Source organism: Megascapheus bottae, chromosome 1 (assembly GCF_031878675.1).
Source record: "Megascapheus bottae isolate mThoBot1 chromosome 1, mThoBot2.hap1, whole genome shotgun sequence".
Taxonomy (NCBI): Eukaryota; Metazoa; Chordata; class Mammalia; order Rodentia; family Geomyidae; genus Megascapheus; species Megascapheus bottae.
This window is the reverse complement of record NC_143509.1, coordinates 105,596,753-105,622,626: the sequence shown is the minus strand read 5'-3', so window position 1 is coordinate 105,622,626 and position 25,874 is coordinate 105,596,753. Positions and strand designations below refer to the sequence as shown.

Here is a 25,874-nt window from a genome sequence, read left to right as displayed (position 1 = left end):
ATGAAGACCCAGGTTGGATTCCTCGGTACCACATACATAGAAAAAAAAAAGCCGGAAGTGGTGCTGAGGCTCAAGTGGTAGAAAGTCCAAGGACAGTGCTCAGGCCCTGAGCTAAAGCCCAGGACGGGCAAATAAATTAATTAATTAATTAATTAATTAATTTAAAAAAATGCTATAGAAACCAGGTGTAGTAGATCAATCCTGCAATTCTAACTACAAAGCAGAGATTAGGCACTTCAGTTTAAGGCCAAGTCTGGGCATAAAAGTTCTCAACACTCTACTTCATTCAACAGCTGGGTCTTGTAAAGACCTGCTATTCCAACTATGGGACAAGCACAATTGCTGGGTGGCAAACTCTTGTCATTCCCAGAACATGTAGAGAGATTGCAGTTAGGGCAGCCTGAACATAAAGTAGACTCTACCTCAAAAATAAGCAAGGCAAAAAGGGGCTGGAGTCAGGCCTCTCAAGTGGTAGAGCACTTGTCTTGCAAGAACAAGACCCAATACCACCAGAAATATTTTTTAAAAGCTGGGTGCCAGTGGTTCATGCCTGTTATCCTAGTTATTCAGGAGGCTGAGATCTGAGGAACTAGAGGTGTGGTTCAAGTGGTAGAGTGCTAGCCTTGAGTAAAAAAGTTCAGTCAGGCCGGGCATGGTGGTTCATGTCTATAAGCCTAGCTACTCAGAAGGCTGAGAGCTGAGGATCACAGTTCAAAACCATCAGGGCAGGAAAGTCCATCAGACTCTTATCTCCAATTAACTACCAAAAAACCAGACGTGGCACTATGGCTCAAAGTGGTAGAATGCTAGCCTAGAGCTAAAAAGAGCTCTGGGACAACACCCAGGACTCGAGTTCAAGCCCCACAATCAACAACAATAACAAAAAAGCTGTACAAAAAGCCAAGGATGGGCCTGGAGTTTGGCCTAGTGGTAGAGTGCTTGCCTAGCATGCATGAAGACCCAGGTTCGATTCCTTAGCACCACATATATAGAAAAAAGCTGGAAGTGGTGCTGTGGCTCAGGGTAGAGCTCTAGCCCTGAGGGCGAAAAAAAAAAGCCAAAGACAGTGCTCAGGCCCTGAGACCAAGCTCAGGACTGTCCAAAAAAATGCCAGGGATCAGTGAGTCACATCTGTAACCTAGCCACTTCAAAGGATATGAGGCTTGTGACTGGAGACCAGTCCAAGGATAAACATCAGGCTGTTTCTCCACTAATAGCTTGGCATGATGATAAATGCCTGTCATCCTAGCTATGTGAGTAGCTAAGATCAACTAATAGCTTGGCATGATGATAAATGCCTGTCATCTTAACTATGTGAGTGGCTAAGATCAGGAGGACTAAAGTTTCAGTAAAAAGTTCAAAAGCCTGAAAGGTTCCAAAAGAAAGAAAGAAAAAGAAAAAAATAAACTATACATGAGCTACCACAGAGGCACAGCACACACCTACCTGGCTATCAAGAGGATCTGGCAGCCGTGGCCGGGCTGCCTGGTGGAGCTGTTCCTCTAGCCTCTGGATCTCCTGCTGGAACTCTTCACGTTCATGTTCACGCTCAACAGCCTGCTCCTACAACAACAAATGGTTGCACATTAGAATCATCCCATTGAAAGCCACAGAATACAGCCCCCATGCATGTACACCCACCAATAATGCCCCCTCACCATGGTCATTTAAAAAAATGGATTTAAGAGGAATGACTCTTTAGATGACATGTGAAGGAATTCTCTGAAACAGAATATTTTGAAACTGTGGGCAAGAAGCTTCAGTAAGAGCAGATGGCCCTATAGAGTGGCATTTCTCCCATGGTAGTAAGAGGGAACATAGGATGATAGAATATTCCCTCACAACCACCTTTATGAAATGCAAACAAGACACAGAAGCTTCTCATGCCATCCTGAATTTTAGTGATACAAGTAAATTTATTATCCAAGGGTCTTACATCCATGAACTGCCTCTGGCTGCGCAAATGCTTATCCAGGGCAAGTAGCTGCTGCTTTAGAGTGGCCACCTCCTCAGCCTGCTGGGCACAGCCCTGGTGCTGTGAGAGTTGATCCTCCAACTCAGACTCCAAGATCTTCATCTGAGACAGCAGAGATGCCTGGTCCTTCTCCGACTGCTTCCTGGCCTCTGACTGCTCCCTGGACAGAGATTCCATTTCCTTCTGTAGTGCTAAGGGTGCCAAGAAAACAAGTCACGAAGGACCCTACTGCAGAGTACAGACTAGCCAAACAGTGCTCAAGAAACATGTATATCCTCATAGTGATAATACACAGAAGAGTGCCAGCCTTTGATGCTCATTGGAACTCAAACTGGGCTGGTAGAAGTCACCAGCAAACAGTCACCAAATTGAGCCACCCTAGAGAGTGGACCCGAGAAGGCCTTTGAAGCTACTAAACCTAACTTCTATAAGGCAGGTCGACCTGTACCTGCTTTCAGAGATTTTTTCCCTTTCACAGGGCTGTGACACCATGGAGGCTGGAACCAGCCTGACTTTGTCTCTAGGACCACATCTGAATATATGCAGTGCTTTCTCAGATACCCTATGAAAATAAAGACAAATTGTGGAACACATCTGTCATCCCAGTTGCCTCAAGCAGGCTGACTGAGGTCCAGGTACAAGGCCAGGCAAGAAATGACACCTTATCTAAAAAATAACCAAGTGCAGGGGCCAAGAGTTTGGCCTAGTGGTAGAGTGCTTGCCTAGCATACATGAAGACCCAGGTTCAATTCGTCAATGCCACATACATAGAAAAGCTGGAAGCAGTGCTGTGGCTTAAGCTGGTAGAGCACTAGCCTTGAGGAAAGCCCAAGGACAGTGCTCAGGCCCTGATTCAGTCCCCAGGACTGACAATAATAATAATAATAATAACAACAACAACAATAACAACAATAATCAGGTGCAAAAAAGACTAGTGATGTGGCTAAGTGACAAAGCACCTGTCTAGCAAGTGAACTTAAAACCCAATATGTTTTTAAAAATAACTAAATAAAAACAGGCTGCCAGTAACTTTATATCTGTGATCTTAGCTACAGAGGAGGCTGAGATCTGAAGATCGTGGTTCAAAGCCAGCCAGGGCAAGAAAGTCCATGAGATTCTTATCTCCAATTAAGAACTAAAATAACTGGAAATGGAGCTGTGGCTTAAGTGATGAGTGCTAACCTTGAGAAAAAAACCCTCAGTGACAGTGCCTAGTCCCTGAGTTCAACTTCCAGGGCTGGCAAAAAAAAAAAATATTGTCTAGTAATTTTTTTTATATTTCACCAGTTTTCAAAATGATACCTTATGACAAATCATCAGTATCAATAAACATTCTCAATTTCTTCATGCAAAGAAATAAGCAATTTCTGAACGTTAGCTTTAAACATGCAGTTATAATCATGTCATTCACAATCTTCAGTTCAGGAAAAGGGCTTACACATGGCTGCTCTAACAGCACTGCCAAATCATGGAGAGAGACACAGGCTCCAGCCGAGCCTAGATGCACATTCTTTAGGACTCCACATACAGTCCCCTCCAACGCAGGGTCATAGAACACAGTAGTCATGTTACATGTACCACACCGAGGGCCTGCTCAGAAAACAGATAAGGCACAGAGCCACAGGATGGCCCAGTGCCTTCCATGAAGACCTTCCAACTAGCCCAACAATCACCATCACTGATGTTAGATCAACTCCTGCAAAGCAGCCCACATGGGGCTCAGTAAATACAATAGTCATTAGAGAAATGCTTACATCTTGAAGCTTTAAAATGGGAAAACTCTACCAATTTTTATAAATAAATAGTAAAGATTGCAATATCTAGGCCAGGTGATGATGGCTCAGGCCTGCAATTCTAACTACTCAGATAAAATATGAGAATCACAGCCCAGGCAGGAAGGTCCAAAAAGGAAAAACTCCTTATCTCCAATTAACTACCTAAAAACTGGAAGTAGAGCTGAGGCTCAAATGGTAAAGTGCTAGCCTTGACCATAAAAGCTAGGGACAGCACCCTGAGCTCAAATCCTATGACAAAAAAAAAAAAAAGCTGGCTGGGAGTTTGGCCTAGTGGTGGAGTGCTTGCCTAGCATGCACAAAGACCCAGGTTTGATTCCTCAATATCACATGCATAGAAAAAGCCAGAAATGGTGCTGTGCCTCAAGTGGCAGAGTGCTAGCCTTGAGGAAAGTCCAAAGACAGTGCTCAGGCCCTCAGTTCAAGCCCCAGGACTGGCCAAAAAAAAAAAAAAAAAGAGCCGGGCATGGTGGCTCACGCCTGTAATCCTAGCTTCTCAGGAGGCTGAGATCTAAGGATCGTGGTTCAAAGACCCTGAGACTCTTATCTCCAAATAGCAACTAAAAAACCCAGAAGTGGCACTATGGCTCAAGAGGTAGAGTGGTAGCCTTGAGCTTAAGAGCTCAGGGACAATGCCCAGCCCCAGGGGTAGGGGGGTAGCCATAACCTGTAGAGCTCAGGAACAGCGCCCAGGCCCAGAGCTCAAGCCCCAGGACCACTGACAAACAGCAACAACAACAGCAACATTACAGTATCCTTTTAACGATTTACCACAAAAGCATTCTAGTACTTTTTAATAATTTGTAAAATCTGATGCAAACATAGAAGAGCATGCAGAAATCACACTCATTTTTACAAACCTGAATTCTTGTGGGCAGCAGAGGCAGGCAGGCCTATAAAGGGAAATAATGCATCATAGAGAGAGAAAGAGAAGATGAGGACCAACCTTGGTAGGACAAGCAAGGTCAAAAGCATTCAGGCAGCATTGTGGACCCTCCACAACCATGATAACACTGGCTGCCCCCTTGTGGTTGAAAACGAACAGGACAAATGACACCATCCTGAAGGGTCCACAAAACACACTCTATAGCTAATATGGGAGGGAAGAGGCAGAGCCAAAGTTCCTCATGAATTCCAAGGTTCCTGGGAAATCAGTCCAAGTCCACCAAATGGGAACACAGGAACATACCTGGAAACCTATGGCCAGAGAAACTGAAGGCAGTGCTTACTGGTGGCCCTAGGAAGCTAGGGCTTCCTGGGTTGAACGTGAACAGGACTGCAGTATTAAGGCTTTAGAAGCTAGGATGAGAAGGCAGAGGAAATAAACTGCCAAAACGAAAGCCGTCTGAGAAGATTCAGAAAAGTGACAACAGCATCACAATGACAAAGCACAAAAAAGAGCAGCTCAAGACAGGAAGGGTACATTGGCCTGACCTAAGCCTAGCCTCTGCCTAGGACCTGCAGATCACCCTTACATGGGAGCCAGGCCCTACGTAACAGAGCTACAGAGCTGCACAGAAACCCAGCAGCAGCCCCACATAGTGTCTAACCATCCATAGATAAGCCCAATTTCAGGATCTGTCATTAATAAATACAAGGTCTCTAGAAAGGATACCTTGGTAGACCACTTGCTGTGGTGAGGGTTTCTGAAAGACCTACTAAGCAGAAGATGGGTCTTCTGACCTCAGCAAATCAAGAAGGAAAACTAGGATTAGAATCATACAGCACCTGTTATGACTAATAGAAGGATAAAAGAAGTAAGGGAATAGTCAAGCACGCAGTTCCAAGAAGGCCCCACACACAGAGCCCTGGGGAACAAGGAGACCTGGACAACAAAGAGAAGACAGTTGACTGCACACACACCTGAAAAGGGAACTCCCATTCACCACAGCAAGCAGAAAGGAGAATAGAGGGAGCACAGAGGAAATCAGGAATAAATCCAAAGGCTCTGAGAATGGAGACCAAGGTCAAAATGATCAAATAAGATGTTTACCAATGACAAAGTTAAAAAGTGATTGAGAGCTGAAGAAAGATGTTCACTGAGCTGGGAGTTTAGCCTAATGGTAGAGTGCTTTCCTAGCATGCACGAAGACCCAGGTTTGATTCCTTGATACCACATACATAGAAAAGCCAGAATGGTAGCCTTGAGGAAAGTCCAAAGACAGTGCTCAGGCCCTCAGTTCAAGCCCCAGGACTGACAAAAGGAAAAAAATAAAAAAAAGATGTCCACCAAAGATTGTTTTATTTTGAATGTATGTATATATGCATGTATGTATGCATTCATGCATGTTTTGTTTTTTGGCTGGTCCTCAGGCTTAAACCTAGGGCCTGGACACAAACTTTGGTTCTCTAGGCTGCACTTTACCACTGAGCCAAAGTTCTACTCTTAGGTCTTTTGTAGGCTAAATGGAGGAGAGACTCTCAGGGACTTTTCTGCCAAGGCTGGGTTTGAAAAATGATCCTCAGATCTCAGCCCCCAGAGAAGCTAGGATTATAGGCATGAGTCACCAGTGCCAAGTAAATGACAGTTTTAAAAAGTTACTATGACTGGAAGAGTGGCTCAGCAGTAAAGTACCTGCCAACCAAGCATTAAGGCATTGAATTCAAATTCCAATACTGCCAAAAAAGAAAAAGAGGCTGAGAATTTGGCTTAGTGGTAGAGTGCTTGCCTAGTGTGCATGTTCAATTCTTCAGTACCAAATAAACAAAAGCCAGAAGTGGCACGATGGCTCTTATGGTAGAGTCCTAGCCTTGAGGAAAAGAAGCTCAAGAGATTGCCCTAGGCCCTGAGTAAAAGCCCCAGAACCAACAAAAAGTAAAAAAAAAAACAAAAAAAAAAAAGAATAAGAGCCAGGCACCAGTGGCTCATGCTACTCAGGAGGCTGAGATCTGAGGATTTTGGTTCAAAGCAAGCCCAGGCACAAAAGACCCTGAGACTCTAATCTCCCAGTAACCACTGAGAAAACCAGAAGTGATGCTGTGGCTCAGTAGTAGAGCACTGGCCTTGACCTGTGTAGAGCCCAGGGACAGCACCCAGGCCCAGAGTTCAAGCCCCACAACTAACCAAAAACAAACAGAATAAGAAGGGCTAGGAGTTTGGCCTACTGGTAGAGCACTTGCCTAGCATGCACAAAGACCGGAGTTTGATTCCTCAGTACCATATACTGAGAGAAAAAAAAAGCCATAAGTGGTGCTGTGGCTCAAATGGTAGAAATGTAGCCTTGAGAAAGCCCAAGGACAGTGTTCAAGCTCTAAGTTCAAGCCCTGGGACTGGCCAAAGGAAAAAAAGAAAAGAAAAGAAGAAGTAGAAGAGGAAGAGAAGGAAGAAGAAAACACATTGACACAGTAGTCTGAAAAAGAAAGAAGATACAATATGAACCACCAGAACAACCAGGCAAATCAACGCTAACCTGCAAATGTAAATATTTTAAGCTTTTCAACCATTTCATTTTAAGTATTATGACTAAAAATTAAAATAAATTTAAAAAAAAACTAAAACTCTGACTAGGCATAGTGACATGTTACAACTCTAAAAACAGAACATAGGAGGCTAAATAAAGCAGAAGGATCAAGTTCACAGCCAGCCTGGTCTATCTAAATGGCCAGATCTTATCTCCACCCCCCTCTCAAAAAAAAAAAACAACACAGCTAACAACAAAAAAACCAAAACTGAAAATACATTGTTATCCTTGGATCTTAGCCCCCATAATGTAGTACTATTTGGAGTTGGGACCTCTAGGAGGTGAAAAGATAAGGCTCTGACTTCATTAATACATTCATAGCTTAATAGGTTTGGGGGAGGGGCTTCATTAGAAAAGTGAAAGAGAGTAGATGGTGGCTCACACCTGTAATCTTAGCTACTCAGGAGGCTGAGATCTGGGGATCAAGATTCAAAGCCAGCCTGGGTACAAAAGGACTCTGATTTCCAATTAACCTCTAGAAAATGGGAAGTGGGGCTTGGCTCAAGGGTAAGGTGGTAGGTAGCCTTGAGCTGAAGAGCTCAGGGACAATACCCAGGACAAGTTCAAGCCCTACAAAAATAAAAAGAGAGAGAGAGAGACTGGGAATATGGATTAGTGGTAGAGTATTTGCCCACCATGGATGAGGACCTGAGTTTGATTCCTTCATAGCACATAAAACCAAAAGACAATTTCTTTTAGGTGGAGGGGGAGAGTGAGCTACCTCTGCTCTGTAGCCACCATGTAAAACAGCTTCCCTCTGTTACACACTCCAAGCATGGTGCTCTGCCTTGCCACAAGCAAGTGATCAAGTGACCACACACCTCTGAAACCTTAAGCCAAAATAAACCTTTCTTCAATCTACCTTTATCAGATATTGTCACAGCAATATAAAAGGTAACAAACTATTTTGGTAATAGGGAAAACGGAGACACACATTTCCAGTACAATTTTAAGGCAGCTCATTTTTAAGTGTTCAACACTTTTTAATCCACTCTTCCAGAGGACTGAAAAGCCATGCCAGTTCAGAGAATCATCTTCTCCAAACCACTGTGTAGCCCCTCCTTACTTTTTATGTCTTCATATCTAGAAACAGGAGGCTTGGGTGTGACTTGGGTTTCCACCCTAACCTTTGCCATCCAATATTCCTTACCAGCTTCTCTTGCCTCTGCTTCAGCAGTCAAGGTTTCCTTCTGGCTCCATAGGGTGGCATTCTCCTGCCTTAGAGTGGACAGTTCTCGGGCTGCCTGCTGCAGCTGCTGTCGTAGGCTTTCAAGTTCCAGGATCAGCTGCTGTTCCAACTCCTCCTTTTGGCCAAGTGCCTCCTGAAGATCAGCTTTCTCTACCTTGAACCCTTCAAGGAGGCCTGAGGAGGAGACCAAGTTAAGGCGTTAAGGCAAGGTGTTCCAATTCAGTGTGAAAGCCTGCCAGGAACCCTATGAGTGCTAGAGGAGCACAGACAATACTCCAGGTGAGCCATCCCAGGCTCAGTCCCCCATGGAATTGGAGGCCTGTGGACAAGCCCAACCCCTGAGAAGGGTAAATACCAGCAACCGCTGTATTGAGAGAGTGAACAAAGGAATCTCTGTGCCAGGGAGGCTACGGGAAACACAGTGTCAAGAGCACCCCTTGTCATCAACCCAAAAAGAAGAGACAGTGGCCACTCCAGGGCTGTCTGCGGCCCTTAAAAGGCCTACCAGTAATATAGGGTACCCAAGCCACCAATGCTCCTGAAGTACAATTTTCACTGAAGGACGTCATAGGGCCACACACAGATGTAGTTTTTTTGTATAGTTTGCTGTTCAATATCCTGCTCCACATGCTTCCTGAAGGAAAGCTGAACCCAACTCTGCAGTAGACTGCTTACTTTCAGCTGTATGCAGCTCTAGCACCAGCTCAGCCTTGGCAGCACTCTCCTCTTGTAAGCGTTCCAGCATCTCCTGCTGCTTCTGTACAAGCTGTGTAGTCTCCTCATTCTTGTGGAGAAATTCTTTCTCAAAATGAGAATGTATCTGACGTGCTTCTTCTAACTGTTAAAACATATTTGATACTGTTTTGAGAAGGACTAAAGGGAGAAGAAAGAGTGGTAAAAAGGAATGAGAGCTGGGACCAGTGGCTCACACCTGTAATCCTAGCTACTCAGGAACTCAGGAAGCTGAGATCTGCAGATTAGTTCAAAGTCAGCCCAGGCAGGAAAGTCTGTCAGACTCTTTTTCTTATTTTTGTCAGACGTGGGCCTTGAACTCTGGGCCAGGGCGCTGTCCCTGAGCTCTTCAGCTCAAGGCTAGTGCTCTACTACTAAGCTAAGAACAACTTCTGGTTTTCTGGTAGTTAACTGGAAATAAGAATCTCAGGTCGTAAAACATGAGAAGGGATATCAATGTGTGAGAAGTAATGCACCTACTATCTGGCGAATATAATTGTAACCCCTCTATACACTACAATAAAAAATAAATAAATCAGAAAAAAAATAGTTTCAGGCCATGCCCAGACTGGCTTTGAACCTCAATCCTCAGATCTCAGCCTCCTGAGTAGCTAGAATTATAGGCATGAGCCACCTAGTGCTAAGCTATCAGACTCTTTTTTTTTTTTTTTTTTTTTTTTTTTTGCCAGTCCTGGGCTTGAGCTCAGGGCCTGAGCACTGTCCTTGGACTTTCTCAAGGCTAGAGCTCTACCACTTGAGCCTCAGCACCACTTCCGACTTTTTTCTATGTATGTGGTACCGAGGAATCAAACCCGGGTTTTCATGCATGCTAGGCAAGCACTTTAACCACTAGGCCAAACTCCCGGCCCGCTATCAGACTCTTATCTCCAATAAACTAATCAAAACTGCCAGAAGTGATACGTGGATCAAGTAATAGAGTGCTAAGCTTTGAGCACTAAGAGGCTCAGGGACATTGCCCAGGCCCAGTAAAAGAAAAGAGAGAGAGAGAGAGAGAGAGAGAGAGAGAGAGAGAGAGAGAGAGAGAGAGAGAGAGAGAGAGATTGAGAGAGAGAGAGAGAGAGAGAGAGAGAAATGAGAGGGATAAACTAGGGAAAAGCAAAGGAAGGGGTAACATTATCCAAACTGTAATTATTACCTAACTTATGAAATGTTAACCCTTTGTACAACACCTTAGTAATAAACATAAGATAATATTATTAAATAAAAAACATGGAGAGACATGCGGTAAACAGATGCAGCAATGGTACTCAGTAGACACTGTTGAAAATAAACTATATGATTTACGGGAAGGGATGGGAGGGAAAAATTGGAAGCAAACAAAGGAAGAAGTAACACTGAATGAAAAGAAATGTACTCATTACTTGACTTAAGAACCAGCCCTCTGTATAACACCTTTATGGTAACAATAAAAAATATGAAATCCTTTCCCTACCTCAACTAATGTTAGCGTAAAGAAAAAATAAGGAGGCTGGGAGTTTGGCCTAGTGGTAGAATGCTTGCCTAGCATGCACGAAGGCCCGGGTTCTATTCCCCAGTACCACATACATAGAAAAAAGCCACAAGTGGTACTGTGGCTCAAGTGGTAGAGCTCTAGCTTTGAGAAAGCGTAAGGACAGTGCTCAGGCCCAGAGCTCAAGGCCCAGGACTGGCGCAAAAATGCCTGGCTCAGCCCTAGTCCCTCTGCCTCTATCCCCTAGAACAGTCTGGTGCTTTCAGGTAATCTACAAGCTCAGGGACTTAAATGGGCTTTGAATTAAAAATATTTCTCTATTCCTACAGTACAACACCAAACCAAGCTTCCCTCGGTTCCTACTAGTTAACCCAATTCTGGACTTTCCTGGGCTCAAGATATTTACTAGTCTCTAAGAAGATCATTGCTTCTTACTTGAAAATGTTTTAGAAGCCAATTCTTATGCATCGACTGCCTCCTTCTACAATAGGCCACCTCCTCCAGCTTCTAGCCTCTTGAACACCCATCTGCATCTGCAGCTAAGACCCACATAACTATGGGCAAACACAGCCTCACAGGGAGCCCTATGTGACCCTGACTCAATCACAGCCACGTCCCACCAACTGCATCAACTCCACACAGCTCTTGTACTTTCTCCTTTAATTAGGGAGGCCCCACCTTCAGCACATCCATATGTCCCTTTCCCTGACATGGGGAAGAGTTTTTAATAAGTCATATGGACTGATGTCAGCCCCAGGGCACTTGCTTAAACATCTGCACCATGGGGTATGGTCCTGCAAAAGAAGCTCAAAGGAGTGAGTTCCATTCAGTAGATCTGGAGACCATCAAAAGCACCTGATTACAGGTCAAAGGCTATTCACATGTTAGTTCCCAAGAGAAGACAGTATATTCCTGGGGAGAATGAGGCAAAGAAAAAAAGAAGACATGCAGGAAGCCCCAAGAAGCATTTTAAGTCTCAACACTAAGGAGATAAAAATCACTTAACAGCAATCCTTGACAGAGAAATGCTTATGTTTTAACTAGAATAACTTAGAAAAGAGATCACCATATTGCTTTCCACATATTCTTATTTCATAATTTTTTATAATTGCTTAAAAGGCACTAAGAGTTAAAAGCAATTCTACTTCTTAGTAATAATCTCTAAAGTGCATGATTAAAAAAAGTGGTCTTGTTTAAACTCAAACAGATTCTATTTGCTATACACAGCAAGTTTCCTACAGAGTAGGACAGAAAAGACTGAAGAAAATGCATAACAACACAGGTGATACTTCACGTGAATCAAAATCAAGGCCTGAGGTTGCAACTCAAGTGGTAGAGAACATGTGCCATAAGTGTGAGGTGCTGAGTTCAAGCTCCAGTACTACAAATAAAAACCATCAAGAGGGGGGCCGGGAGTTTGGCCTAGTGGTTAAAGTGCTTGCCTAGCATGCACGAAGACCCGTGTTCGATTCCTCGGTACCACATACATACAAAAAAGCTGGAAGTGGTGCTGAGGCTCAAGTGGTAGAGCTCTAGCCTTGAGAAAGTCCAAGGACAGTGCTCAGGCCCTGAGCCCAAGTCCAGGACTGGCAAAAAAAAAAACACAAGACAGTCATTTGGGGCCAGGAGTTTGGCCTAGTGGTTAAAGTGCTTGCCTAGCATGCACGAAGACCCGGGTTCGATTTCTCGGTACCACATACATAGAAAAAAGCCAGAAGTGGTGCTGAGGCTCAAGTGGTAGAGCTCTAGCCTTGAGAAAAATCCAAGGACAGTGCTCAGGCCCTGAGCTCAAGCCCAGGACTGGCAAAAAAAAAAAAACAAAAACAAACAAAAAAACCATCAAGAGAAGGTGAATAGTACCTCAGAATGATCAAGTTCTATTCCCAAATACCTGGTAGAATCGCAAAGTATGGCAGAAAATAACAGTGAAGTCATAGGACCTAAGTGAATGCCAGAAGCCATGTAACACTTCTGTGACTAAGTTCTGTCAGTGCATTACCCTTGTGTCTGACTCCCCTCTCCTCTGGCTTCCACCATAACACGCACTGGGACTCACCTGTCTGGAGGAGTCTAAGGCCATCTCTAGGAGTCCATCAACAGCCATGCCAAGGCTCTGGTAGAATTTCCTAATGGGCTGCTCACATTCCAGAGCACTTTCTGGATTCAGCAAAAAGCTTTCACAGACATGACTGCTTATTTCAGCCACTGAAGATGTCTCTGCTCCTTCAGGCAAAGTTCTATCCAAATCCAGCAGGATAGTATCAGACCACATTTCATCAAATGCTGGAGCTACAAGATAAATACAGATAACTCTTCCTACTAGTAAGCACCCTGACCAACCCACGAGCCAAAGGTCAGCATACTCCCCACTCAGTGAAAATAATGACACAGCCATAGTTTTAGGACCAGCACACACTGGACTTGAGGGACACACAGAGACCCAGCCACAGTCCTAAAACCAGATGACACTCTAGTCCACGAGCACATTGTTCAAGCCACACCCTTAGTGCACATGTGTACACACACACACACACACACACACACACACACACATGCCTGTGCACACACAGACACACAGCAATTCACAGGACCAGGCAATTCTACATAGGCCCAAACTTTCCTTTCCCTGAGTTTGGATATAGGAAAGGAACAAAGGCAAGGCTCCTTAGAGCTTCCCAGAGGCCTGCTCCCAGCATCCTCAGCCCCCAAGGGATTCATCCTGGTGCATGCACCTGCTTCTGTAGCTTGGCCTACTTCTGTAGCACCCATGTGGTCCAGGAGGAGACCCACACGCTCATTAATCCGACTCTTCAGGGCAATAGCTGCCTTCAGTGTTTCTCCAAACAAACCCAGCAGCCTCCTGAGGGCATCACGGAGTGCTCTCCTAAGACAAGAACCACAGTCATCTGGGCGATTCTGAAGCTTTGGGACTTCCCTAGGCCCTTTAGAACATTCAGCTGATGACCCTGCATACCACAGGGTCACAGAACACAGAGGACAGATTCCTGACTCTTAACAACATGGGAAGAACCACCCAGGCATGAAGCAGTACTGCTTCTGGTTAGAGGGGATGGGATTCTAGGGGACACAAATGGAGATGATAGGAAATAGGGCTGGTAAAACATGAAGATTTGTTAAAGCAAAATGCCAAGTATATAGGTGTTCAACACATTGGTAATAATATCTCTTGATATTTAAATATTTTTAAGTAAGAAGAACATCGTGGCCAGGGTCTCTATCCACCAGATATAGATGCTCATAGAAAACTAGGAGAACATGCAGCAGTAGGGCCTCCCATCAGGCAGCAAGGAGCCAGGGACACACTGACCCTTCATTCTGAGACAGGTCTACATCTGCCCTGAGCATGCAGATGAGGGTGGCACCCTCCTGGTTCTCCCTCTCACGCCTCTGTTGCAGCCTCTCGAGCTCAGCGTGGCACTGTTCTATTTCCTGACACAAGGATAAGACTTGGTCTTCCAGCTGTTGAGAAAAAGTATTGAATTCTGATTTAAATCAATTAAAACAATATAAGTGCTATGGGAAAATATCACAACTTTCACAATTACATCTAATAAAAAATGGCCAAAGGTAAACAATGGACGTTAAAAGGTAAAAATGTTATAGGCAAAAATTATCATTTTTTTCTTTCACAACTCATCACTTACAAAGAATATAAATAACCACAGCCTACCCCTGCCACCAAGGTTAAGGGTAGAATCATGGAATGCATTTTATAAATAATAATTCAAAATAACATCCCCATATCTGTTCATTCAGGATTAAAAAAAAAAAAAACTTTCCAGGCAAGCAAAGACTTTTCTTACACCTTTTTCACTAAAGACAAAGGCTTGGCATCTTGGTACTGCACCCAGGTGGGCAGGCAGCACAGCTGCTCCAGTTGCTGCTGGCTACTATGGACTCCCCAGGGCTGCCCCACACTGTGACAATGGACCCTAGCAATATCATCATCAATCTTGGAAAAAGAAACAAGGAAAATATACCAGCTAAAACCATTAAATCAAAGCAGCTCTGCCTCAGCCATTCACCAAAGGCCAGGACTTCACTAATAGAAACATAGGCATCTACCACACAAGAAAGGGCAAAGGAGGTTGCAACAAAACGTTGCTACACACACTACACACACATATAATCCCAGATGCTCAGGAGGCTGAGATCTGAGAATCATGGTTCAAAGCCTGCAAGGGTAAGAAAGTCCATGAGACTCATCTCTCAACCACCAGAAAACTGGAAGTGGTACTGTGGCTCATGGGGGTAAGGTGCTAGCCTTGAGCAAAAGAGCTCAGGGACAGTGCCCAGGCCCTGAGTTCAAGCCCCCCACAGGCCTAAAAAACTTAACGTAGAAAAATCACAACCCTGGCATAGTACTGGTGAGAAAGTGAAATGATATAGCTGCTAAAGAAATGCTTGGAAGCTGCTCAAACAAAACAGTAGTACTGCTGGTGACACACCTACAGTCCTAGCTACTCAGAAGGTTAAGATCTGACTGTGGCAATCCAAAACATTCAAAACTTAGGATCCATAAGCTTTAAAAGGTAAACATGATTTCTTCCCAAATAATATGTTGGTTTTTTTTTTTTTTTTTTGCCAGTCCTGAAGCTTGAACTCAGGGCCTGAGCACTGTCCTTGGGCTTTCCTCAAGGCTAGAGCTCTACCACTTCGGCCACAGTACCACTTCTGGTACTTCTATGTATGTGGTACAGGAGTTGAACCTGGGTCTTCATGCATGCTAGGCAAGCACTCTACCAACTAGGCCAAACTACTGGCCCTGGGTTTTTTTTGTTTGGTTCTGTTTTGTTTTTGTTTTTTGCCAGTCCTGGGCTTGAGCTCAGGACCTGAGCACTGTCCTTGGACTTTCTCAAGGCTAGAGCTCTACCACTTGAGACTCAGCACCACTTTGAGCTTTTTTTCTATGTATGTGGTACCCAGGAATCGAACACAGGTCTTCATGCATGCTAGGCAAGCACTCTACCACAAGGCCAAACTCCCAGCCCTGGTTTTTTTCTTAACTAAGGTTCACACAGATGAACTAATCCCATTAATGAAATAAACAGAAAACAACTAGCAAGCTATGGCCACATCTCTAAATCCAGTACAAATGGCCTGTAGGTCACTGGCCCCAGATGGAAAGGAGAGCAATGGGACATATGGCCCCACGTGGGAGCCAAAGCTCAAAAGCATAGTTACTATAAACCCTGTTCATCTGCAAGCTCACTTTCCTTCTGCACACCCTGTCCTAGAGCAGCTTCATAGCAGGAAAGATATAATGGCTACAAGGAGATGTTTAGGGGCAAGAGAGGCAGTTTTCAGTAGTACAGCCAAGAGAGGCTTAGGCTCTGTAGACAGCCATGGCTATCTGGTGGGCTCTGACTACACCCAACAGCGTAAAGCAAAGGGCCCCTGCCACCCATCCAAGGGTTCCTAATCTTTACAATCATTTCTATTTCAAGAGTAGGGAGAAAACTCAGTTCAGTGTATCGTATTCCAAGTGGTAAGGTCACTACAAGAAAAATGTCTTTTAAACAGCTTTTTGGGGGCCAGGAGTTTGGCCTAGTGGTAGAGTGCTTGCCTAGCATGAACGAAGCCCCAGGTTCGATTCTTCAGTGCCGCATACATAGAAAAAGCCAAAAGTGGTACTGTGACTCGTTTGGTAGGGATCTAACCTTGAGGAAAGTCCAAGGACAGTGCTCAGGCCCTGAGCTGAAGCCCCAGGACTATAGAAAGAAAGAAAGAAAGAAAGAAAGAAAGAAAGAAAGAAAGAAAGAAAGAAAGAAAGAAAGAAAGAAAGAAAGAAAGAAAGGGGGGGGCCCTTTTATGCTTTTTTTAATCCTCAGAAATACAGAAAAAATTACATAATTTAGTCATAAAACATGATAGATATTCCTAGAGAAGAAAAGAATGGCAGTACACACATACACACAGACACACAGACACACACACACACACACACACACACACAGACACCAACATGAGAAGATAAACTTGCCAAAAAAGAATTAAAGGCATTCAAACAACATCTAAACTGATTTAACACTATCAAAAGTTAACCAATAAACACATTCAATATTTATTTTAAAAAAAAACCCACAAAAGAGCCCTAAACAGTCATCACTGGTCACACCACAGCTCACATTTGTACCCCAGACCTTGCTTAGTGTCACCAGCTTAGACTTAATTACTGAAAAGAAATTAGGCTTACGTTTTGAGAGTGTTTCTTACAACCAAACTCCAAAAGGCATAAACATGGAAAGTAACCCAACTGCCGCAAGTGTGTGAATTAAATGAGCCTCTCTAGACAGGTGCAAAGATATTTGTGGCCTGGAATGACCACAGCCAAATTGTAAGAACAGCGTGTCCCTGCTATTTTAGGACAATAGTCCTGGTATCCCAGGAACACCCTGACAGGCTTTCTAAAATGTCTACATGAGGAGAAAGTCTAAGAGGAAATGTCACACACTAGAGGCCAGTCTGACCATCCTCACAAATCCAGGGAAGGAGGGAAGATTGATCTAGTGCATACACGGGTCTTTGTGAGGTCTAGTCTGCATAACTATACCTAAGAAAAGAAGGAGCCTGGGCTGGAAATACAAAGGAATGAAGGAATGACTGCGGGTTTCTCAGGTTAGAAGGGGTCATGGCAATATGTGATATATGGGGGAAGGGCTGGGAACTGATGCACTAAGACTGGTACATACCCCACTAGGTAGTGGGATGAAAGGTTCTTTTTATGTCGAGACACATTATAGGTTGAAATACAGTCCCATACCCAAAAAGTTAAATAAATAACTATGCAGAACCACACCTTCTCCAGCCCAACTGGCTTTTCTATGACATCAGTAGAACATAAGTGATCCCACGAAAAGACATCAATCACACACAAACTCAGACACAGGGAGAAAAGAGCAAAAAAGGTTGTGCCATATTCCAAAATGTTCAAAAGCATCCCAGGTACTCAACAGATGTCTCATATAGGCATACAACAGTCACCACAGATATCCCCACGTTCTTAACAGTATCATGGTGAGCCAGGAAACAAAGCATGGCTTTCGGTAATTCTACCTATTCAGGAGGCTGCGATCTGAGGATCACAGTTCAAAGCTACCCTGGGAAAGAAAATCACTGGGACTCTTTTATCTAAATAAAGCCAGAAATAGAGCTTTGGCTCAAATGGAAGAGCATCAGTTTTTAGCAGAAAAAACTAAGGAGGTACATACCTCAGCAGTCAAGAAAATGAAGCAGGAGGGTTAAGAGTTTGTAGTTGCAGCACTGAGTTTGGCCTAGTGGTAGAGTGCTTGCCTAGCATGCATGAAGACCTTGACAAAGCCCAAGAACAGTGCTCAGGCCCTGAGTTCAAGCCCCTGAACTGGCGAAGAAGAAAGAAGAAGAAGAAAGAAGAAGGAAGAAGAAGGAAGAAGGAAGAAGGAGAAGGAGAAGCAGCAGCAGCAGCAACAAGAAGGAGGAGGGATGGAGGAAGGGAGGGGAGGGAGGGAAGGAAGGGAAGGAAGGGAAGGAAGGGAAGGAAGGGAAGGAAGGGAAGGAAGGGAAGGAAGGAAGGAAGGAAGGAAGGGAGGAAGGGAGGAAGGGAGGAAGGGAGGAAGGGAGGAAGGGAGGAAGGGCAGGCAGGCTCTGGCACAGTGGCTCATGCCTGTAATCCTAGCTACTCAGGATGCTGAGATATGAGTATCATGGTTCAAAGCCAGCCTGAGCACTAAAGAACTATCTCCAGGGCCAGGAGTTTGGCCTAGTGGTCGAGTGCTTGCCTAGCATGCACAAAGTCCCAGGTTCAATTCCTTGATACTACATACATAGAAAAGCCAGAAGTGGTGCTGTGGCTCAAGTGGTAGAATGGTAGTCTTGAGGAAAGTCCAAAGACAGTGCTCAAGCCCACGACTGACAAAAAAAAAAAAAAAAACATAAAAACAAAAAAACTATCTCCAACTAATTACTAGCAAAGGGAGTGTGGTGCTGTGGCTGAAGGGGTGGGGTAGCCTTGAGCTGAAGAGCTCAGGGACAATGCAACGTCCAGGCCCAGAGTTCAGCCCCACAACTGATGAGAGAGGGGGGGGGGGAGGGAGGGAGGGAGGGAGGGAGGGAGGGAACAGTGCCTAGGCCTGAGGTTTAAGTTCCACTGGGGCACATGCACACACAGATATAAACACACACGCACGCACGCAGGCACGCACGCACAGAGCTTGCCAGGCACTGGTGGCTCACAACTACAATCCTAGCTACTAAGGAGGCTGAGATCTGAGGAGTGAAGTTTGAAACCAGCCCAGAAAAGTTCTGGTGAGACTTTTATTTCCAATTAACCACTCAAAAACTGAAGTGGCACTGTGACCCAAATGGTAGAGTGTTAGACATGAGCACAAAGAGGCTCAGGGACAGTGTCTAGGCCCTGAGTTCAAGTGCCCCATCTCAAAAAAAGCACAGCCTTATCACCTCAATAACAATAAAGATGGAAGGATTGAAATCTTAAAAACAGCTGCCATTTTGACTGGGTGAACAAAAAGAATCTGGTAATACAAATGAGACTAGACTCAGAAGAGAAAAAAAAAAAGGGAGGACAACTGGGAACCACAAAGGGTCTAGAGGGAAGCAGAAAATCACAAAGAAATGAAGCCAGCGAAGCAAAGCAGCAAGGGATTCTAAATCTATCCCCTGGATCCCTGGGAGGAGAAAGGGAAGCTGAAGAGTTCCTGAAGCAAATGGATGGCCCTGGAGACAGATTGCCAGCCCCAGCTACCAGAGAAGCCCACACATCCCAGTCTTAATTCCTATATGAGGAACTGTAAGACAATGTCTGATCCGGTGTGGACAACTAGCCCTGGCAAAGACAGGCACCTTATGGCTCCCCTTATCTTGAAGGGTAACAGTAGGACACTGTCTTGAGAGAACCTATGGTTGGAGTTAATCCAAAGACCTTAAAATAAGGAATAACACAATGCTGAATGACCAGTTTTTTTGGTTTGTTTTTCTTTGTTTTGCCAGTCCTGGGCCTTGAACTCAGGACCTGAGCACTGTCGTTGGGCTTTCTCAAGGCTAGACCTCTAGTACTTGAGCCATAGCACCACTTCTGGCTTTTTCTATTTATATGGTACCGAGGAATCGAACCCAGGTTTTCATGCATGCTAGGCAAGCACTCTACCACTAGGCCAAACTCCCGGCCCCTAAAGGGGAAAATTTTTTAAATCCTAAAATGAGTGAAAATGAAAGTACAAGCTACCAGAACCTCTGGGATACCACAAAGGCAGTACTAAGAGAAAAGTTTCTAGCCAAAATGACTGGCTGCATTTTTTTAAATCTTAGAAGTGAAGTTTGAAATAATCAAAGCAGAAAAATTGACAGATTCTTTTTGTTGTTGCTGTTTTCTGTTGGTAGTGGAGCTTGAACTCTGGGCCTGGGTGTCATCCCTAAGCTCTTCAGCACCAATTCTGGTTTTCTGGTGGTTCACTGGAGATAAAGAGTCTCAAGGACTTTCATACCCTGGCTGGCTTTGAGCTGGCTTTGAACCTCACGGTTCTAAAACTGGAGCCATGGCACCAGTCATTATCAGAAAAAACCAAAAGCCTAATTTCAAGTCCCATTACTGGGGGGGAAACACCCCTCAGATCATCTAATGAACTTAAAGCTTCTAGTAAAAGAAAAGTCAAGGGGCCTAGAGTTTGGTCTAGTGGTAGAGTGCTTGCCTAGCATGCACAGAGACCCGGGTTCGATTCCTCGGTACCACATATATAGAAAAAGGCTGGAAATGGTGCTGTGGCTCCAGTGGTAGAGTGCTCGCCTTGAGAAAGCCCAAGGACAATACTCAGGCCCTCAAGTTCAAGACCTAGGACTGGCAAAAATAAATAAATAAATAAAAATAAAAAAATAATAAAAAAAGAAAAGTCAAGTTCAAAATTAGCAGAAGGAGAGAGGTTAGGGCAAAAATTAACAAAACAAAGTAAAATAACTATACAAATACATTGAAACAAAAATTAGTTTTCGGGAAAAAGTAAGATTTATAACCAGGCACTGATGACACATGTCTGTAACACTAGTTACTCTGGAGGTTGAGATCTGAGGGTTGTGGTTCAAAGCCACACCAGGTAGGAAAGTCCTAGAGTCTTTTATATCCAATTAAAAAAAAAAAAAGCCAGAAAGCCAGTGGTGGCTCATGCCTGTAATCCCAGCTACTCAGGAGGCTGAAATATAAGGACAGCAGTTCAAAGCCAGCCCAGGCAATAGAAAGCCAGAGACTCTTATCTCCAATTAATCACTAGAAAATAGGAAGTGGGGCTGTAGTTCAAGGGTAGGGAGGTAGCCTTGAGCTGAAGAGCTCAGGGACAGTGCCCAGGCCAGAGGTAACAAGCCTCATGACCCACCAAAAGAAAAAGAAAAGCCAGAAGCACAGAGAGGCTCAGGAACAGTTAGTTTCCAGGCCCTGAGTTCAAGCCCTAGAATCAACAAATAAATAAATAAATAAAGCACACATATCAAGAGCAACTCTAGAGATTCTCCAGTGTGAAGTGTCTCCAGGCAAAGCAGTATGACTATGTAGAGGAGACAGGAGAGAATCTACCTATCAATCCCAATCCCTACCCACAAACCACACACTAGAGATGAAGGAGGAATCCCACCACTGGGAACACAGTAACTAGAACTGAAGGCTAAATCCTAGCCTCTGGTACCAGCAGGCTTCTTCCTCCACAGGAATGGGACCTTACCCTGAGTCTCACATCTTTGCATTTCCCTATGGCCAGCACCTCTGCAATAGCTCCTCAGACTGCATATCTTTATTTTACGCTTTCTTTTATTTTTATAAACTCTAATTCTCAACTGTGGGGTGTCCCTGTAAAGAAAATCTTTTAATACTAATTTCAGAAATCATACTATATGTCACACACAACTATGGACAGAACTATTTTAACTACGAATGTGGTAAACTTAGGTAAAAAAAATTTTTTAGGTCTGAGACTGGAAATTGACTCAGTACCTAAGGATTTCACTCATTGCCTGATGTTATACCAATACTACCTAGGCAAATTTAAGGGCCCTATTTGATAGTATTGGTAGAAGGAGAGGATAGAGTGTTTGAGGGAGTAAGTCTAATCAAGGATCACTCAACACTTATCAAAATGTAATTCCTTGTATAATGAATTCATGCTAATAAAAATGTAAGGAAGAGCAGAGCACCGGTGGCTTAGGCCTGTAATCCTAGCTACTCAGGAGACTGAGATCTGAAGATTAAGATTCAAAACCATTCTACGGACTTTGGACACAAAAGTCAATGAGACTCATCACCAATTAACCACCAGAAAAATGGAAGTGGTGCTGTGACTCAGTGGCAGAGCAGTAGCCCTGATCTAAAAAGCTCAGGAATAGCACCCAGGCCCAGAATTCAAGCCCCATGACCAACCAAAAAAAAAATTTTTTTAATGTAAGGAAGATGGGGGGAGGGAACAAACGAGAGAGAATGGGATGGAGTGGGGGGGGTGAGGACAAGGTGGAGAGAGAGAGAGAGAGAGAGAGAGAGAGAGAGAGAGAGAGAGAGAGAGAGAGAGAGGATGGAGAGGGGAGAGAGGAAGAGGAGAAAGGAGGGAGAGAGAAAAGGGAAAGGACAGAGGGAGGGAGAAGGGGAAAAGGAAAGGAGAAATAATGGAGGGAAGGAAGGGGAAAGAAAATGGGAGAGGGGGAAGGAGATGAAAAAGGGGAGAAGGGGGAGAAGGAGCAGAGGGAAGCAGGGAGAGAGGAAGAGTGGGAAGGGGAGTGGGAGAGGAAGGAAGAAGGGGTTATGAGTATGTCCTTGTTTCTATAAATCCCCTTGAGATAGTAATCTCAACAAACTGGCAAGTATTATACATATATCAAATTGTATTTGCGAGGCATTATACATAGACTTTCTTTTTCCATTTCTAGAAGGCACCAACACTGTCCAATACTTGGACATTGGCAGTCAGGGACCTCAGATAGCTCCAGAAGTTTCTTCCAGCCTGCATGGACAGAAGGCAGAATTACAAGTGCATGTACTTTGTGTATGAATGTGCATATGTGCACCATGTACACATGTATGTACATGTGCCTCTGTATGTGTATGTGCGCATATGCTACTTTTCCAAGTTCAGCAGGTTGACCTGGGACTACAGTATAAACTGAGTGCATGGCCTTTGCACAAGGGAAACCCTGGCTGTGAATGCTCTCCTACATAGATGGGTTAGTGCACCGGTAGTGAATGCTCTTCTACACAGATGGGTTAGTGCACCGGTAGTGAACGTTCTCCTACACAGATGGGTTAGTGCACCGGTAGTGAATGCTCTCCTACACAGATGGGTTAGTGCACCGGTAGTAAATGCTCTTCTACACAGATGGGTTAGTGCACCGGTAGTGAATGCTCTTCTACACAGATGGGTTAGTGCACCGGTAGTGAATGCTCTTCTACACAGATGGGTTAGTGCACCGGTAGTGAATGCTCTTCTACACAGATGGGTTAGTGCACCGGTAGTGAACGCTCTCCTACACAGATGGGTTAGTGCACCGGTAGTGAACGTTCTCCTACACAGATGGGTTAGTGCACCGGTAGTGAACGCTCTTCTACACAGATGGGTTAGTGCACCGGTAGTGAACGCTCTTCTACACAGATGGGTTAGTGTTGGGGACCGACTGTGGGATCAATGACCTTGGACCTGACCTTGGACCTACACAACGGTATACACAAGGAAGTAACTCTTATCAGGATGACTTTAAGCAATGTCAATCAGTTCTTATCATGATGACTTTAAGCAATGTCAATCTGTTCTTATCATGATGACTTTAAGCTATGTCAATCAGTTCTTATCATGATGACTTTAAGCAATGTTAATCCTTTCTCAATTATCCTATATGTGATTTGTTTACTATTTTGTATGAATGTAGCCTCTGGCAGTTCCCTAGTTTTAAGAAGAGTATTTAAGGTCGGAACTTAAAATAAATGACACAGTCTTAGGCAGCAGTCTGGAGCTCACAGACTTCTTGGACCGCTGACTTGGGCTGTAGTCCTCCCGAACTCCATCTGTTTGTCTCTCTTCTATTTTTTCCTAGTCCTTGCCCCTATTTCAGGAATCCCAATCCACGAACCCTGGTTTGCTGCCGGCTGGCTCCGGCAACTGGCGCCCGAACAGGGACCTGAAAATCTGGGACAAGGTGAAGGACCCCCCCTGTGGTGAGTAACACGTCGTAGGACTATTAGGAGAGTGTATAGTCAGGAGAAAAAATTATGGGTCAAGTTAATAGCTATATGTCATATTTACCGATCTTAACAGGCCTACTTGAAGCCCACGGAATGTGGTTGGAAAAAGGGGTGCTTCAGAGCTTCCTACAGTTTCTCGAGGAGGCATGCCCAAGGTCAGGTCCAAGGTCATTGATCCCACAGTCGGTCCCCAACAGGTTAGTGCACTGGTAGTGAACGCTCTTCTACACAGATGGGTTAGAGCACCGGTAGTGAACGCTCTTCTACACAGATGGGTTAGTGCACCGGTAGTGAACGTTCTCCTACACAGATGGGTTAGTGCACTGGTAGTGAACGCTCTTCTACACAGATGGGTTAGTGCACCGGTAGTGAATGCTCTTCTACACAGATGGGTTAGTGCACTGGTAGTGAATGTTCTTCTACACAGATGGGTTAGTGCACCGGTAGTGAATGCTCTTCTACACAGATGGGTTAGTGCACTGGTAGTGAACGTTCTCCTACACAGATGGGTTAGTGCACCGGTAGTGAATGCTCTTCTACACAGATGGGTTAGTGCACCGGTAGTGAACGTTCTCCTACACAGATGGGTTAGTGCACCGGTAGTGAATGCTCTTCTACACAGATGGGTTAGTGCACCGGTAGTGAATGCTCTTCTACATAGATGGGTTAGTGCACCGGTAGTGAATGCTCTTCTACACAGATGGGTTAGTGCACCGGTAGTGAATGTTCTCCTACACAGATGGGTTAGTGCACCGGTAGTGAATGCTCTCCTACACAGATGGGTTAGTGCACCGGTAGTGAATGCTCTTCTACACAGATGGGTTAGTGCACTGGTAGTGAATGTTCTCCTACACAGATGGGTTAGTGCACTGGTAGTGAACGTTCTTCTACACAGATGGGTTAGTGCACTGGTAGTGAATGCTCTCCTACACAGATGGGTTAGGGAACTGGTAGTGAATGCTCTTCTACACAGATGGGTTAGTGCACTGGTAGTGAACGTTCTTCTACACAGATGGGTTAGTGCACTGGTAGTGAATGCTCTTCTACACAGATGGGTTAGTGCACTGGTAGTGAATGCTCTTCTACACAGATGGGTTAGTGCACTGGTAGTGAATGCTCTCCTACACAGATGGGTTAGGGAACTGGTAGTGAATGCTCTCCTACACAGATGGGTTAGGGAACTGGTAGTGAATGCTCTTCTACACAGATGGGTTAGTGCACCAGTAGTGAATGTTCTCCTACACAGATGGGTTAGTGCACCGGTAGTGAATGCTCTTCTACACAGATGGGTTAATGCACCGGTAGTGAATGTTCTCCTACACAGATGGGTTAGGGAACTGGTAGTGAATGCTCTTCTACACAGATGGGTTAGTGCACTGGTAGTGAACGTTCTTCTACACAGATGGGTTAGGGAACTGGTAGTGAATGCTCTCCTATACAGATGGGTTAGTGCACTGGTAGTGAATGCTCTTCTAACAGATGGATTAGGACTCGGGACCCACAGGTGACAGGGCATCAGTGCTCATAGCCTCCCAAACATAAAGGGGTATTCAGTGTTTTGTTAAGATTTTGTCATGAAGCTGCCACAGAATTTGGCATTGAGAGAAACTCTAAAAAAGAAATCATAAGGTGTGAAGGTTTCCAAGAGTATCTAATCATGCTCTCTGTTAACCCCCACAGCAGTGTGCCCCATACCATCCTCCTGCATTCTAACATAGAAATGGCACCCACAACTTACTGTGGCCTCTTTGTCAATCTCATGCCACTCCATCATCCGCAACACTTCAGTAGACAGCCTTGCCACCGACCTCCCCTCCTCATGCCTCTTAAGGACTTAGGTCAACTCACAATAAATCAGAATAGTCATCATCGCCAGGCCCTGATGACTCATACCTATAATCCTAGCTACTCGGAAGGCTGAGATCTGAGGAATGTTGTTTGAAGCCAGCCAGGGCAGAAAAGTCCATGAAATCTTTTCTTTTTTTGGACATTCCTGGGGCTTGAACTCAGGGCCTAAGCACTGTCCCTGAGCTT

At 44.6% G+C, this 25,874-nt stretch overlaps 1 protein-coding gene across 13 annotated transcripts in view; it reads right to left on the bottom strand.

The window, feature by feature from the left end:
* Window positions 1–25,874, bottom strand: part of Pcnt (pericentrin) — a 136,544-nt gene that overhangs the window by 65,725 nt on the left and 44,945 nt on the right. For all 13 annotated transcript variants that reach the window (XR_016538354.1, XM_090350962.1, XM_090350895.1 and 10 more), the window contains 7 exons: window positions 13,950–14,101; window positions 13,354–13,505; window positions 12,678–12,910; window positions 9,094–9,256; window positions 8,380–8,592; window positions 1,937–2,166; window positions 1,447–1,563 (listed from right to left, as the gene is read on the bottom strand). Coding sequence is in view for 12 of the 13 variants with exons in the window: in XM_090350962.1 (XP_090207088.1) it covers window positions 1,447–1,563; window positions 1,937–2,166; window positions 8,380–8,592; window positions 9,094–9,256; window positions 12,678–12,910; window positions 13,354–13,505; window positions 13,950–14,101 (1,260 nt within the window). In the remaining variant the exon portion in view is untranslated. The remainder of the gene's footprint in view (window positions 1–1,446; window positions 1,564–1,936; window positions 2,167–8,379; window positions 8,593–9,093; window positions 9,257–12,677; window positions 12,911–13,353; window positions 13,506–13,949; window positions 14,102–25,874) is intronic.